This window comes from Triturus cristatus, chromosome 8 (assembly GCF_964204655.1).
Source record: "Triturus cristatus chromosome 8, aTriCri1.1, whole genome shotgun sequence".
In the NCBI taxonomy this organism is placed as follows: domain Eukaryota; kingdom Metazoa; phylum Chordata; class Amphibia; order Caudata; family Salamandridae; genus Triturus; species Triturus cristatus.
In genome coordinates, this window is record NC_140591.1 from 464,855,601 (window position 1) to 464,871,594 (window position 15,994).

General features: G+C 49.0%; 1 protein-coding gene across 2 annotated transcripts in view; it reads right to left on the reverse strand.

Moving 5' to 3' along the window:
• KPNA3 (karyopherin subunit alpha 3) overlaps positions 1 to 15,994 on the reverse strand; it is a 743,375-nt gene that overhangs the window by 158,564 nt on the left and 568,817 nt on the right. For both annotated transcript variants that reach the window (XM_085621926.1, XM_085621927.1), the window contains one exon: positions 1,253 to 1,415. In XM_085621926.1, coding sequence (XP_085478052.1) covers positions 1,253 to 1,415 — 163 coding nt within the window. The remainder of the gene's footprint in view (positions 1 to 1,252; positions 1,416 to 15,994) is intronic.

Below are 15,994 nucleotides of genomic sequence, written 5' to 3' on the forward strand. Positions count from 1 at the left end.
CGTGCATTAATGGCTGCGTGTGTCAGAATGAAGAAGACTCACAAAAGGCTATGCTCCGGAGGGTTCCAAGACCAGTCTTCGCCACAGTGGATACTAATTTGGATCGCAATATAGGGTGTGGATCCACCAATGTCGATGTTGAAGGAAGTTGCCCTCATTGTTGCGCTTTGACCAAAGTTGAGAGCCACAGATGATGCAGAGGGTTAACCCATCGGCAGAATTCCAACTGGTGGGCCTCTGCAGATCCTTGGGGTCTAAAGGTGCATAATAGGGAGCAAGAAGCATGTCGGAAATGCACAGCCTGGCCTCCGTAAAGGCCTTGACTTTCTGCAATGTCGGCACAGATCCGGAAAGTCAGGTTGCACTGGGACAAGATCAGGTGGCATGTTGACGCCCTCAAGCATTCTCTGGAGATCAACCATGGCAGGCAGATTCTCGCTTGGATTCTTTGAATTTCTTATTTGACTTTCCTGAGGATTGCGATGAAGATATACTGTGGGAAACGGGCCGTCCTTTCAACGTTGACCACTCATGGTGCAGAGTCTTACTGTGTTTTGTGACGTAGTGCTTCACTTCATAGTCACGTATGTCCTTCGAGTTCATCTGTGTGGAGTTGTGTTCTGACCCGGAGTAACAAAGGCATACCTGGGGTAGGGACTTTTCACAGGTATCTGTTTGCAACAGTCTATACAAGGTTTAAACCATGTCATTTTAGGAGGGGCCATTTCTCTTGCACATTTTTTAGGCTTTTAGGAAATATTAGAAACATCACATCAGGTGAAAGGGGCAAAGTTCTGCATCTGAAGGCGTGAAAAGAAAGTAAATGATGTATTGATACTCTGTTCCTTAAATACAGAGCGGAACATCGTTGGAGCCCTATGATGCCACCTGCCAGCATGCAGGAGTACTGCTTTTTAGTTGTTTAGATCCAGTCTGAAGTCTGGGGAATATTTACAAAGTACGTAATCTGACTTTAGAAGAATCCATCAGAAAATCATTAAACTTTGAATACTTTTACTTTTTTACACAATTGTGTAGTAGGCACTTTTAGTGCGGACAAATGGGCTCTCACGTTAAAGTAATTATAATTTCACACTAGACTAAAATTAAACACTCTACTGTTCGTTTTACTCTAATATGCCCAAGGCACAAAGTACAAACTAGTGAAGAATTTTTCATGAAATAGGGGTACACTCCCATTCTTTAACAATGCATCACTACAGCAAGTATTCTGCAATGAAAAAATCCTTACCTCCACATTCTTCGATTATTTCAGCTATTGTGCTTGCCTCATCACTGGCCATTAGCAGGACATTCTTGAGGCCATCAAGGACTACCTGTACAACCTGTGAGTCCTTGACTGATAGCAAGTTGCAGAACGGTGGGATTACATTCTGCTGCACCAAATACTCCACCTTAAAAAACAAAACCATTTTCGAAATGTTATCACATCACAATTTTTAAGCCAAACACTCCTTTAAAAAAAAAAAGAAAAAAAAGAGAAAGACAATTAAATCGTGCCCAATCGTAAACGAAGCAACCAGTGTGTGAGAACCACCAAACCCGTACCTGGAGTCCGATTAGCCAACATGACAAGTAACTCTACCAAAGATTACTGGTCTACAAATGACTGCTGAGCTAAAAATTGACAAACTTAGAGACTCAATTTCTCAGATATTACTGCAGTAGCGTTGCTTATTGTCCCTGCAAATATACATTTTTCTCAGCACATTTCCACAGAAGTGAATTTACCAAACTGACAATGAAGCTTTCGAATGTACTCTAAAAAAGAACGCCCACACCTATTGCAATTCTTTTCACATTCCATTCATGTATATGCAACAAATGAGCTTTCTTATTTCACATCTGTGACTGTCTGTGGCCATTTTGGTCTGATAATTATCCACAAAGACAGCAATCTTTAAACTTCAACAGGCTTCATCATTATTGCTTTTAGTACAAACAGACACATTGCCAGTCAACTTGTTTAGTCTCTTACAACTTCGGCACATCTTCAGGTAGATTATTAGTGGATCAAGATGACTGACATCTTACAAAATGGTGAACCAGGTAGTTATGTGATAGCAAAATCATTATCTATATTAGATGTAGACCAAAATCACAAAACCAATAAAGGTGTAAAACTGAAAGATCGGGTTGCTTTCATCATCTACCTTGCATCACGTTTTCACACAAGTCGACATTCAGCTTTTTTCTGTCTTGCTTAAATAACTTGTAGAATACATTGCTTTTCTCCTCTGTTCTTTCCAAGAAGCATTTTAGTGCCCTGTAACTTTATGCTATTGGAAGATCTTCAGCAGTGCTACAGTTGGTTCGAATCAAATTAAGAAAGCAAGTGAAAGGGAAGGATTCACAGTAAGCATTGCTTTATACTTTAAAAGCAACAGCTGTCACTTTTTTATAGATAAAGCTAATTCCTTTGCCAATATATCTGACAAAGTTTCTTGCACGTCTAAAGGCTGCTTTCTATGACATTTTATTTCACATTAAAGGAAAGGAAAATGTTACTACCTTATAAGCATCTGTTTGTGGCATGTAGTGCTGTGTCACATGTTGTGCACACTCGAGCCATCTGGAGTTAGGATTGACCAGGTGCAACCTGTTTTTCTACGCAGAAGTCTTTAGAGTCATTAGATATAGTGACTTCTTTTAAGACTGGTAATTCGCATGGGCATCAACTTCATTATTACATTATTTTCCCCAACAGCGGGTAAGGATGACAAATAGAGTGTTAGACCTGTCAGCCCTTTGGGTGGTCCCTCCTCATCATTATTTATTTTGTCCCACTTTTGCCTCAAACCCTGTTAGTATTTTTTCCTTTTTGGGAACCACCAGACTTTTTAGTATTGATGCAGATTCAGGGAGCCATTTTATCTACCCCTGGAACTTCTGTCTGAGGGCCTGGAGCACAAAATGGTGGCCACCTGTGACATCATCAGAACCCACTGGAACCTACTAGAACCTTCTGCAACATTCTGGAACCCTGTGACAGTTGGAGGCGGTTTAGAATGTTGGGAAGCTAAGCCAGAGTTGACAGTGGGAGCTGGCAGTTGGCACCTGACTGGTGAAGAGAGAGGAGCACAGAACTGAAGGAGGAAGGAGTGAGGCAGCAGGGGTGGAAACTGTGCCTGGAGTGGGGTCCATAAACCCACCCTTGATACTAGTCCCTACTGACTGAGCCCAGCCTGGAGCCCTGTGTGGGAAAAAGCAAGAAAAACCATCTTAAGGACCTGGACAGCAGGAACAGGCCTTAGAAGTAAAGAAAAGCAAGAATCTGACCTGTTTATTGGTTTCCCTGGAGTCCGACGTCGAGAAGCCTGAGACCTGGAGCCCGAGGTGGAGAAGCGGCGCTGACTGGAGAGCAGACGTCGTACCCAGAGCCGCCAGAGGTCGAGAGAGGGCGCCGACGGAGGTCGTGGAGAGTACCAGAGGTCGAGGAGGAAGTCACCCGAGGTCGAGTGAGCGGCGTCAACGGGGGAGTGAAGTCCGCCCTCCGGAGTCGCCGGAGACCGAGGTGAAGCGCGCCGGAGGTCGAAAGTGGAGATCGCACTCCGGAGTCGCCGGAACCTGAAGAGAATCGTGCCGGAGGTCGGGAGTGGAGGTCGCACTCTGGAGCCGACGGAAGTCGACATCGAGCCAAGACAGCCCGACGTCATCGAACTGGAGGCCGACATCGAGCCGAGGCCGCCGACATCGAACCGGAGCTGGCCGAAGTCGACATCGAGCCAAGACAGCCCGACGTCATCGAACCGGAGGCCGACATCGAGCCGAGGCCGCCATCGAACCGGAACCGCCTATCGACGTCGTCAAGAACTGACATAGCGCCGAGGCCGCCGACATCGAACCGGAACCGCCTCACGGCGTCGACACGACTCCAGCGGCGTCGGAGCTTCATAAAAAGGGCAGTAAGTGGAATAGAGGGCGCCTAAGGCCCTGTGGAGCCCTGAGAGACTATCCTAGGGGCTAGAGAGGTGCTGGAACCAGCTTGATTGTGCCAGGGGTGAGCTGAGACTAATACAGAGGGGTTGTGTAGTGTGGGAGAGCCAGATCTCTAGATTCCCCCTTGATCTACCTCAGTTTAAGCCTCAGCCTTGTCCAAGCCAGGGAGTATACCCCTCAGGCCATCCACCTAACCACAAGCTGTGACTGGGCCAAATCAGCCCATAGTATTTTCAATGTGATCTGATTTTACAAGTGTCACTGTTGGCTTTTATTATTTATTGAGAGCACTGTATTTATTGTATTTATCCTATTTATTGCCTCACAGTATTTATTGTTTCACAATATTTATTGCCTCATAATATTTAATTGCCTGTAATGTAATGCACTTATATTTATGCCTTGATTATTTATGATCTACCTTATTTATTGAATCATTAAGACAGTATTTATTTGACGTACCATTCCACAGAAAAAGCCTTGTGTACTGTGATTGTCTTATTATTTATTTATTTAATCAGCAACTAAGAGAAAAGAAGATAAAGAGATATATTTTCAGTATAATTTTTAAGGTGTAGTGTCGTTTTTGGAAGGGATGCACGCATGGTTATTGTATGGGTATTGCGTATGCTTAACACGGTGCCTGACCCCTGACCACTCGAGCCAAGCTACCACTGTGTATGTCTGGAAAGACCCCATTACCACCCCCCTTTCCGGTGTGGGAGTGGGGTTTTTCTAACATAATTGGTGTTCAGCGGCGGGATTGAGCTGTGCCTACGCATACTCGACAATAACTGTGGGTAGTCCATAGGCCTACACCTGGAGTTTTCTCAAAGCGGCCTTCCTAATTGTGAGTTTTTGTTTTTTCCAAATTTACTCTGGTGGTGGGAGGTGGTATTATTAAAGGTACCCCCCTGCATTGCTTCTGTAAAAACCTGTCTTCTGACCTGAGTGGGCAAAATGGAGTTTGTGCTAGAAGACCTGGAAACCTATACTGTGGCCCAACTCAGGGAGTTTTGTCAGCGGGAGGGGGTGTACTGTCCCCCAGGAGCAAAGAAGGGTGCACTCCAAACCAGCTTGGGGGGAGGCACGACGAGAAAGCAAGGCTGAGGAGGAAGACAGGGATGGAGAGCCTGACAGCGAGGGGGCTGGGATGTACCAACCTGAGGTGGGGAACCTAGTAGCGGGGCCCAGAACCATCTCCAGGAAGGGCAGCACTGTCTCTAGCGGTGGCTTGTCTGAAGTGGAGTTAACAGACCGGAGGGAGAAAAGACAGCTCACATGGGACTTAGCAAGGCTGGAGAAAGAGAAGGAGGAACAGAGGATGGCTCATGAGCTAAGGCTGAAAGAGATAGATCTTCAGATCCTAAGAGTCGGGGCACACACTGTTCCTAATGGTGGCAGCAAAGACCAAGAAAGAGAGTTCACTAGGGAACCCAAACCCTACCTGCCAAAGGACATAGTAGCTAGCTATGGAGTGGGCGACGATATTGCCAAGTGGCTAGCGGCCTATGAGGTCTCGTTAAGGGCCCATGGGGTTCCAGAGAAGTACTGGGGAGGGGGATTGTACAGGTACATGCCTCCAGCTGGTAGGGATGCTTTATTGGCCCTAGAGGAGGATGAGCAGACCCACTACCCCACCATGAAGGTGGCGCTCATAAGAAAGTTTGGACTAACACCCGAAAAGTACAGACAGAAGTTCCGGGGTAGTCACAAACTGGGCACACAGAATTGGGTGGACTTCCTGGACTATGCAAAGAAGGCACTAGAGGGTTGGATTCAGGGCAGTGAAGTGAGGAACTACGAGGGGTTGTTTGATTTAGTACTGAAGGAACACCTGCTCGAAAAATGTTTCCCTGAACTGCGTCAACACCTGGTGGATAGCAAGCTGACCAATCCCCGGAAGCTTGCTGAGGAGGCGGACATTTGGGCTAGTACCCGGGTGTCCACAAGGGGGACTGGAGGGGATACTCAAAAGGCCGGACAGGGCGCCCCCCAGAAGAAAGAGGGAGGGGAAAAGAAAAAGGAGTTCTCCAAAGGCCCCCAAAATAACTTCCAAGGGAAGGGAACAGGATTCACCCCTAGGGCTAACCCACCCAGAAACCCTAATCCTGGACAGAGTCAGCAGCCAAGGGTTGTCCATTGCTACGAGTGCGGTGGCGTTGGACACTATAAGGGAGATGCGAAGTGCCCGAAACGACCACCCCCTCCCATTGGAGGAAAGACCCCCGGAGTAGCTAGTGCAGTGCTCGGGGAGGAGATGCCCTTAACTAAGGGAAGGGAGTGGGCGGGTGTCACTTTAGTGTCCCTGGGAGAACGGGAGATGGTTCCTAAGATCCAGGTGCCCGCAAATACCGTAAAGTATGGGCAGTGGGTCACCATCAACGGCCAAAGAGGGGAGGCTCTGAGAGACAGAGGAGCCAGTATGACTATGGTGCGTAGCCAACTGGTGTCTCCAGAGCAGGTAATTCCCGACGTACTCCACCCAGCCGCGATGGCTGACGGCAGAACAGGCCACTATCCAGTGGCCGAGGTTCCCTTTGAATGGGAGGGGGTTGCAGGTTCACTTCGAGTTGCCGTAAGCCCTGCCGTGCCGGTTGATTGTCTGCTGGGGAATGACATGGAGCACAATGCTTGGAAGGAGGTGGAATACCGGACTCATACTGAGATGCTGGGTACACCTGACTGGGCCTGTGTGAGCACAAGGTCCGCGACTACCCGGAGAGGGAGTTCGTTTCGGCTGGAGCCTGGAACAAAGGCCCAGCCAGCTGCCAGTCAAGGGAAGAACCGAGGACAGGAGGAGCCTGCCTCGGCGTCCACACCCCGTAGGACGGATAGGCCACCGGAGGTGGTGGACCAGGAGTCTGCGGTGGGGGATGTCACCGAACTGGAGGACCTACCCATCCCGGCCGAGTGGCACGTGGAGGGAGGCCCGTCCAGGGAGGAATTCTGCCAGGGCCAGAGGGAGTGCCCTACCCTTGAGGGGCTGAGGCGTCAGGCCGAAGCACAGGCAGCAGGGAACGTTGAAGGGAACTACAGTGTTTACTGGGAGGATGGCCTCCTCTACAGTGAACCCAAGGCACCCCTACATGGATCGTCACGAGCCTTGGTAGTTCCTCAACGTTATCGAGCCTTCCTTCTGGAGTTGGCTCACGAGATCCCCTTGGCAGGACACCTGGGGCAAGACAAGACCTTCGCCCGTCTTGTCCCACACTTTTATTGGCCTCAAATGAAAGTGTCGTCCGATACCTACTGCCGGACATGTGTGTCTTGCCAAGCCAGTGGGAAAACAGGGGTGAAGCTGAAAGCTCCCCTGGAACCACTTCCTGTCGTTAGCACCCCCTTTGAAAGGGTGGGCATCGACATTGTGGGTCCATTAGACCCGCCGACTACAGCTGGTCACAGGTTTATCCTGGTTCTGGTGGATCATGCCACACGGTACCCAGAGGCAATACCTCTGAGGACCATAACAGCACCTGTTGTGGCTAGGGCCCTGATGGGAATCTTTACCCGAGTGGGTTTTCCCAAGGAAGTTGTGTCCGACAGGGGGACCAACTTCATGTCAGCGTACATGCGGGCCATGTGGAAGGAGTGTGGAGTGACCTACCGGTTCACCACTCCTTACCACCCCCAGACCAATGGTCTGGTGGAGAGGTTTAACAAAACCTTGAAAGGCATGATCAGAAGTCTGCCTGGAAGCCTGCGGAGGAAATGGGACGTCCTCCTACCCTGTCTACTCTTTTCTTACAGGGAAGTGCCACAGAAGGGAGTGGGCTTCAGCCCCTTCGAGCTTTTGTATGGGCACCCTGTGCGTGGACCTCTCAACCTGGTGAGAGACCGCTGGGAAAGAACTCCCAGAAAGCTTCCCCAGGATGTGGTGAGCTACATGCTGGCCTTCCGGAGCCAAATGGCTAAGTTGTGGAAGCAAGCTTCTGACAACTTGGAGGCCAGCCAAGCAGTAATGAAGGTGTGGTATGACCACAACGCTCACCCGGTGGAATTGGAGCCTGGCCAGAAGGTGTGGGTGATCGAACCAGGAGAGCTTAGCGCCCTCCAGGATCGCTGGTCAGGACCCTTTGAGGTATTGGAGAAGAAGGGTAAGGCTACCTACTTGGTGGATCTTAAAACCCCTCGTCAGCCCCTACGGGTGCTGCATGCCAACCGCCTCAAAACCCACCACGAGAGGCCCGAAGTCATCTTGATGATGGTGACTGACGGAACAGAGGACGCGGAAAGCGAGCCTCTCCCAGATTTGTTTGCGTCTCAAGAAAAGGATGGGTCGGTGGAGGGAGTGATTCTCTCCCCATCTCTAACTCCTGAACAGCAGGAGGACTGCCGCCAGGTCCTGGGACAGTACTCTTCGTTGTTCTCCCTTGTTCCGGGTAGGACTCACCTGTGCGTCCATGATGTGGACACAGGAGACAGCCCACCTGTGAAGTCCAAGATCTACCGGATGTCCGACAAGGTGAAGGCCAGCATTAACAGTGAAGTCACTAAGATGCTGGAGCTAGGAGTGATCGAACCTTCTAGCAGCCCCTGGTCCAGTCCGGTGGTGTTAGTACCAAAAGCTGCACCACCGGGTGCCCAACCGGAACTGAGGTTCTGTGTGGACTACCGGGGACTGAATTCAGTAACCAAAACTGATGCTCATCCGATCCCTAGGGCGGATGAATTGATTGACCGGCTGGGAGCTGCCCAATATCTAAGTACCTTTGACCTTACTTCTGGGTACTGGCAGATCTCTTTGACTGATGGAGCAAGGGAAAGGTCAGCCTTCTCCACGCCCAATGGCCACTACCAGTTCTGTGTGATGCCCTTTGGGCTCAAGAACGCACCTGCCACGTTTCAGCGCCTGGTAAACCAGATCCTCACCGGAATGGAGAGTTTCTCTGCTGCTTATCTGGATGACATAGCCGTCTTCAGTAACAGCTGGGAGGATCACTTGCGTCACCTGCAAGCTGTTCTCCAGGCCCTGAGACAAGCTGGATTAACGATCAAGGCCAGCAAGTGCCAGATCGGGCAGGGGTCGGTAGTGTACCTTGGACACTTGGTGGGTAGGGGAGCGGTGCAACCCCTCCAGGCGAAGATCGAGGCCATCATGGCGTGGGAACCCCCCAAGACACAGACTGAGGTTCGAGCTTTTCTGGGCCTCACGGGATACTACCGCCGCTTCGTGAAGGGATACGGTACCATTGTGGCCCCCCTCACGGAGCTCACGTCCAAGAAACAACCTCGACGGGTAGTCTGGACGGAGGCTTGTCAGCAGGCCTTCGTGAAGCTGAAGCAAGCCATGTGCGAGGCCCCGGTCTTAAGGGCCCCAGACTTTTCCAAGAAGTTCATTGTCCAGACAGATGCATCAGAACATGGCATTGGGGCAGTGTTATCGCAACTCAATGAAGAGGGTCTGGATCAACCCGTGGTCTTCCTATCCCGGAGACTACTTCCCAGGGAACAGAAGTGGAGTGCAATAGAGCGTGAAGCCTTTGCAGTGGTATGGGCTCTGAAGAAGTTGAGGCCATACCTGTTTGGCTCGCACTTCCTGGTTCAGACCGACCACAGACCCCTTCGTTGGCTGATGCAGATGAAGGGGGAGAATCCCAAGTTGTTGAGGTGGTCTATTTCCCTACAGGGAATGGACTTTCAGGTGGAACATCGGCCTGGAGTGGACCACGCCAATGCAGACGGTCTCTCAAGGTATTTCCGCATTAGTGATGAGAACTCCCAAGGGGTTGGGTAGCTCTCCCCACTTTCAGCTGGGGGGGACGCCTGTTAGACCTGTCAGCCCTTTGGGTGGTCCCTCCTCATCATTATTTATTTTGTCCCACTTTTGCCTCAAACCCTGTTAGTATTTTTTCCTTTTTGGGAACCACCAGACTTTTTAGTATTGATGCAGATTCAGGGAGCCATTTTATCTACCCCTGGAACTTCTGTCTGAGGGCCTGGAGCACAAAATGGTGGCCACCTGTGACATCATCAGAACCCACTGGAACCTACTAGAACCTTCTGCAACATTCTGGAACCCTGTGACAGTTGGAGGCGGTTTAGAATGTTGGGAAGCTAAGCCAGAGTTGACAGTTGGAGCTGGCAGTTGGCACCTGACTGGTGAAGAGAGAGGAGCACAGAACTGAAGGAGGAAGGAGTGAGGCAGCAGGGGTGGAAACTGTGCCTGGAGTGGGGTCCATAAACCCACCCTTGATACTAGTCCCTACTGACTGAGCCCAGCCTGGAGCCCTGTGTGGGAAAAAGCAAGAAAAACCATCTTAAGGACCTGGAAGCAGGAACAGGCCTTAGAAGTAAAGAAAAGCAAGAATCGGACCTGTTTATTGGTTTCCCTGGAGTCCGACGTCGAGAAGCCTGAGACCTGGAGCCCGAGGTGGAGAAGCGGCGCTGACTGGAGAGCAGACGTCGTACCCGGAGCCGCCAGAGGTCGAGAGAGGGCGCCGACGGAGGTCGTGGAGAGTACCAGAGGTCGAGGAGGAAGTCACCCGAGGTCGAGTGAGCGGCATCGACGGGGGAGTGAAGTCCGCCCTCCGGAGTCGCCGGAGACCGAGGTGAAGCGTGCCGGAGGTCGGGAGTGGAGATCGCACTCTGGAGCCGACGGAAGTCGACATCGAGCCAAGACAGCCCGACGTCATCGAACCGGAGGCCGACATCGAGCCGAGGCCGCCGACATCGAACCGGAGCTGCCCTAAGTCGACATCGAGCCAAGACTGCCCGACGTCATCGAACCGGAGATCGACATCGAGCCGAGGCCGCCGACATCGAACCGGAACCGCCTATCGACGTCGTCAAGAACTGACATAGCGCCGAGGCCGCCGACATCGAACCGCCTCACGGCGTCGACACGACTCCAGCGGCGTCGGAGCTTCATAAAAAGGGCAGTAAGTGGAATAGAGGGCGCCTAAGGCCCTGTGGAGCCCTGAGAGACTATCCTAGGGGCTAGAGAGGTGCTGGAACCAGCTTGATTGTGCCAGGGGTGAGCTGAGACTAATACAGAGGGGTTGTGTAGTGTGGGAGAGCCAGATCTCTAGATTCCCCCTTGATCTACCTCAGTTTAGGCCTCAGCCTTGTCCAAGCCAGGGAGTATACCCCTCAGGCCATCCACCTAACCACAAGCTGTGACTGGGCCAAATCAGCCCATAGTATTTTCAATGTGATCTGATTTTACAAGTGTCACTGTTGGCTTTTATTATTTATTGAGAGCACTGTATTTATTGTATTTATCCTATTTATTGCCTCACAGTATTTATTGTTTCACAATATTTGTCGTACAGTATTTATTGCCTCATAATATTTAATTGCCTGTAATGTAATGCACTTATATTTATGCCTTGATTATTTATGATCTACCTTATTTATTGAATCGTTAAGACAGTATTTATTTGACGTACCATTCCACAGAAAAAGCCTTGTGTACTGTGATTGTATTATTATTTATTTAATCAGCAACTAAGAGAAAAGAAGATAAAGAGATATATTTTCAGTATAATTTTTAAGGTGTAGTGTCGTTTTTGGAACGGATGCACGCATGGTTATTGTATGGGTATTGCGTATGCTTAACACGGTGCCTGACCCCTGACCACTCGAGCCAAGCTACCACTGTGTATGTCTGGAAAGACCCCGTTACCACCCCCCTTTCCGGTGTGGGAGTGGGGTTTTTCTAACATAGAGCATATAGAAAGAGAACAGGACCATGTGAAAAACAAGAAAGAAAAGGCCTGCACAACATCCTGAGGCTGCTTGTGGAAAGGAAGGGTGGGCGCATATGAATCTACATGCCATGAACAGATGCATATGGACGTGTAGACTAGGCCGGACGTCTGCATATAAAGGCGGTAACAGACCATGTCCAAGGGCACTTCGCTCTACCCAGTGGGCAATATTGGAAAGGGGTTCTTTCCACAACCAACACCGCATTCCCAAGGTTAGAAGTTGGAGTTTAAAAAAAGGCCCCGAAGGAACAGAGTGAAACCTGGTCGTCGAGCCGGACTGAGGTTGTGATGAGACTGCAAGATCGGTTGTTTTTCCAATGGGTGTGACGATAGTTTGAAAGTGACCAGGACGAACACCAAGAGCTGCCGACCCACAGCTCTGTAGAAACACGGCCTAAGCGGAGAGCGAAAACAAAACAATCTAATAATGGAGCCAATGCCCAAGTGCATTACCAGTCATAGGCAGAGTCACTACACCTCGAGACTCAAATTACTTCTTAGAAAAATAAGTTGCACATGTCTGTGCTCAACACTATATTACAGAAGTATTCTCTACATCTGTGTCTACAGCTACACATGACACTAACAGATGGTTACTTTTAATTAATAATACAGATTGCTCCCAGTATCAATGAGTCCCAAGACAATATCTCTGCGTGAGATGAGTACTGTTAATAAGCCAAGGATGTCATGCAACACAGTCCTGGCGAATTATCTGTCTCTTTGCGCTGAATTGTCAGAAAGTAATCTTTGGCAAAGGCATGCAGAGATCCGGTGGCTGCTCAGCAAATATCAATCAATAGTGGTAAGTGCAGTATAGGATGCCACGCCCCTTGCAGAATGTGCTTTAGAGCCAGTCAATGGGTCTTTTTTGGACAGAACAGTAACAATGTTAACTAATACTCCTGATCTCCACTTAGCATTTCTTAGCCCCAGTGAAACCTAAAACAAAAACTAGCTATCTTCTCAGTCCTATTTTGTATGGTCAATATAGAAGGAGACAGAGGACTATGGTCAGTCTGTGTAACCAATACTTTTCCTTGGAAGGAGGACAACAAAAGAATGGAAGGGTTATAGAATGACCCTTGAGGAATGCAGTAGAACTTTCAGTAGAAAGGATGGGTAAGTATGGATAACCATAAGGTCCGAGTGAAAAACAATAAATGGTGATTGGACTGACTGCCTGTAACTTGTCTACTGGCCGAAGTGATCAGCACCAGGAATACAGTCTTAAGAGATAGGTGAAGAGAACTGTGCGCTGGTTCTACTGCAGCTGCTAAGAGAAAGGTATATGCTAAATTTAAAATCCACTGTTTAACAACAAAGGCAGTGGCTGCAAATATGTATAAAGTCTTTTAAGCCCCATGCTACGAAAGGAGACATGAACTAGGATGGTGCATATGGAACATATAAAAAAAGAGATACAGAGTGGAACACTTGTTAACGGTAAGACCTGCCAATCCTTGCGGAGTAGGTTAAAGCACCAAGAGCAGAATGCCAAATAGAGTCTCGAAAGACCTTTAGCCTGCATACTTGCACCAATAAACAAACTTAGCCTAGCAGTCTGCATGAACGAACTTGGTTGTGTTTTTTCAGGTTGCTGAAATGACAGAAGGTCTCCAATTCTCCACACATGTAGATAAAGTATCCGGGGATAAGTTTAAGGGTTCAACCATCATGCTGAGAACGTATTCATATTCTATGGGGGAGGAAAAAGGGATGCAGAGTGGAAAGTACGGACAGATTGGTGCACCAAACACTCCTCACCCAAACTGAGACAACAATCAGTTATGGTTGATCATGCACTTTTACGCAACTTTGAAAGCAGAGGAATTGGAAGGCAAGCAGTAGTCCCTACAATCAACTCAACTATGTCTCCCCAGGGTAAAACAGAGGAAAGCCAGTGGCATAACAGAGGGACTGCCTGTTCATAGCTGTGACAAAGGGATTCACATCAGAACATTCCAAACAGAGGATCACTTTAGTCACTTGGTAATGGCGATCCCACTGATGATCCTCCATGGATAAGTGCAGGAAAGCCCCCTTTTCAACAAGTCACCCCCACTTCGTGCCTCGTGACTGAGTGCACTGGGTTCCTGCTAACCAGGTCCCCAGTGCCAGAGCTCTTTCCCAAAACTGTACAATTGTTTCTCCCAATTGGCAAAACCTTTAACCCCCTCTGCAAATCCCTAGTAAATTGTACCCCTGGTACCTAGGGCCCGAGGTACTAAAAAGGGTCCCTAACGGCAGCAGGAAGAATAGTGCCACCCTAAGGTACCCCTCACGAAGCACATGCAAGGCTGCGATTGAAGGCTGCTTGTCTTGGTGCAGACAAAAGTGAACACACTACTTGTCACATACGTGTGTCATGTCCCCTTCCACTGCATGTCATATTTGTAAATCACCAATCAAGTAGGCCTGACAGTCCTAAGGCAGGGTGCTAAATATTACATGTGAGTGTATACCTGCATGAGCAGATATGCCCCTGTGCTGGTCAGTCCTATTACTGCCAGTACAAGTAATCAGGAAGCCATTTTAAAGCCTGTGCTGGACACTGGTGAAAACGAGCTTCCCAGCAACATGAAAGCTTCACTGAAGCTAGGGATGCTTGGTACCAATCATCTCGCATTGGTAAACCCACACTGATTACAGTGTTGGATTGCACCTTTGAGGTAACCCCGTGAAAACCTACCAGCCTCTGGTGTAGCTGCTGACTGTTCTCAGCCAGCCTGCCACCCGAGACACTGTTCTTACCTCCTCAGGAGACCTCAAACAAAATCCTGTACTTCCCCTCACAGGAGAGGAAGCTGAACCCTTTGTACAGGGCCCCCTTGGAAAATGGACAGGCATGAAAATTAGCTAGTCAGGTAGGCGTGCCACCTCCAAGCTAGTACCACCCCTAAGTGGGCTACTGTGAGGTGAACATGATTCATCAGAAGTAGCGATCTTTGTGAGGGTACACTTAGGAATTGGAACACAGGAAGTGGTCATACAGGGGGCGTAGTGGCCCCAAGGGTCAGTAGCCTATTGGCTACTACCCTACAGTCCCCCAACACCCCTAAAATCAGTATTTAGGGGAGTCCCTGGCATCAGAGAACCAGATCCTGATGACCTAAGAAGAGAGAGGACACTGAAGAGCCATTAAAGCAGAAAAGGGGAAAAGAAGCAGCTGACCTGGTACCAACCCTGCCGGCCTGTCTGCATCCTTCACTGAAAACTGCGCTAAAGTTGACTTGTCCTGCAGCTGTTGACCCAAGAAACCTGGGAGGACTCCCTGCCTTTGAAAAAGATTCAAGAGCTCCTGTGAACAGCAGACCGTTTCTGAAGAAGCTCCAAAAGAGAAGACTCTGATCAGGAACTACCAAAAACAGACACCCAAAGTCACCAATGCACCAGTTGCCTCCAGCCCGAGTTGAAGTGGGCCACCAGTGTCAACAAGGTCCCCCAGCCCTCCAGAGCTTGATTCCATCGTGGTATTACACCTCCTAGACTCCCAGACATTGCCTGCAGCCTCTACATGCAGGCCCCATCAACTGTGACTGCTCTAGTAAGGAGAAACCAGACGTCTAAGGACATCTCTGCATCTGTGGTCCCTGTGCCTTGGAGAAGAGGACCAAAGGTGTCCCACCATCCCCGAGCATCGCAAGGCCTGAGCCCACTTGCAGGTCCCTGCCATAGGTCATGATGGCGTAATTATGTCCTTAGCGGGCGTTATATCAAATAGTTGACCCTTTTGAATTTGGTGATCCTCCTCCTTCTTTCATAAAAAATATTCTGTGAATTTATGGTTGTTATCCTGAATTTTGTATTACGTAAAATCACGTCTTTTTATGTGTTAATTTTTCCATCTCTTGGGTCTCCTTTGAGTCTGTTAGTTATATTCATGATGGCGTCACCAGTCTAAATGTCTTAAGTCCGCTGTCGGTTTTGTTTGTTTTTGAGCATGCTCGTTACATTGCGTCGAGTAGATGAGCGCCCGGACCAATATGGCGTCCATAAACAGAGTAGCGGGTGAGTCCGTTATTTATCTTTCCGATTCCCATGTTAGATGCTTAGTTGGCGATTTTTCGCGCGCATTTTAATTAGGAATGGACCGGTATATAAGGCGGTTTTCTCGCGCGGTCCGTTGTACTGTGTTTTTTTTTTTAGGAGAAACCTGTGGATCGAGGCATGTAAATGGAGGACGTACACGCCGATTAGAGAAGGTGAGCTATATGCGTATTGTCTTTAAATAGCAAATTCGTAACTTAGCGGAATTGTAATGGAGAGTTTGGCTTAGGGGACTCTCTTACGAAACGTTTCTTGAACTCGTACTAACTGAC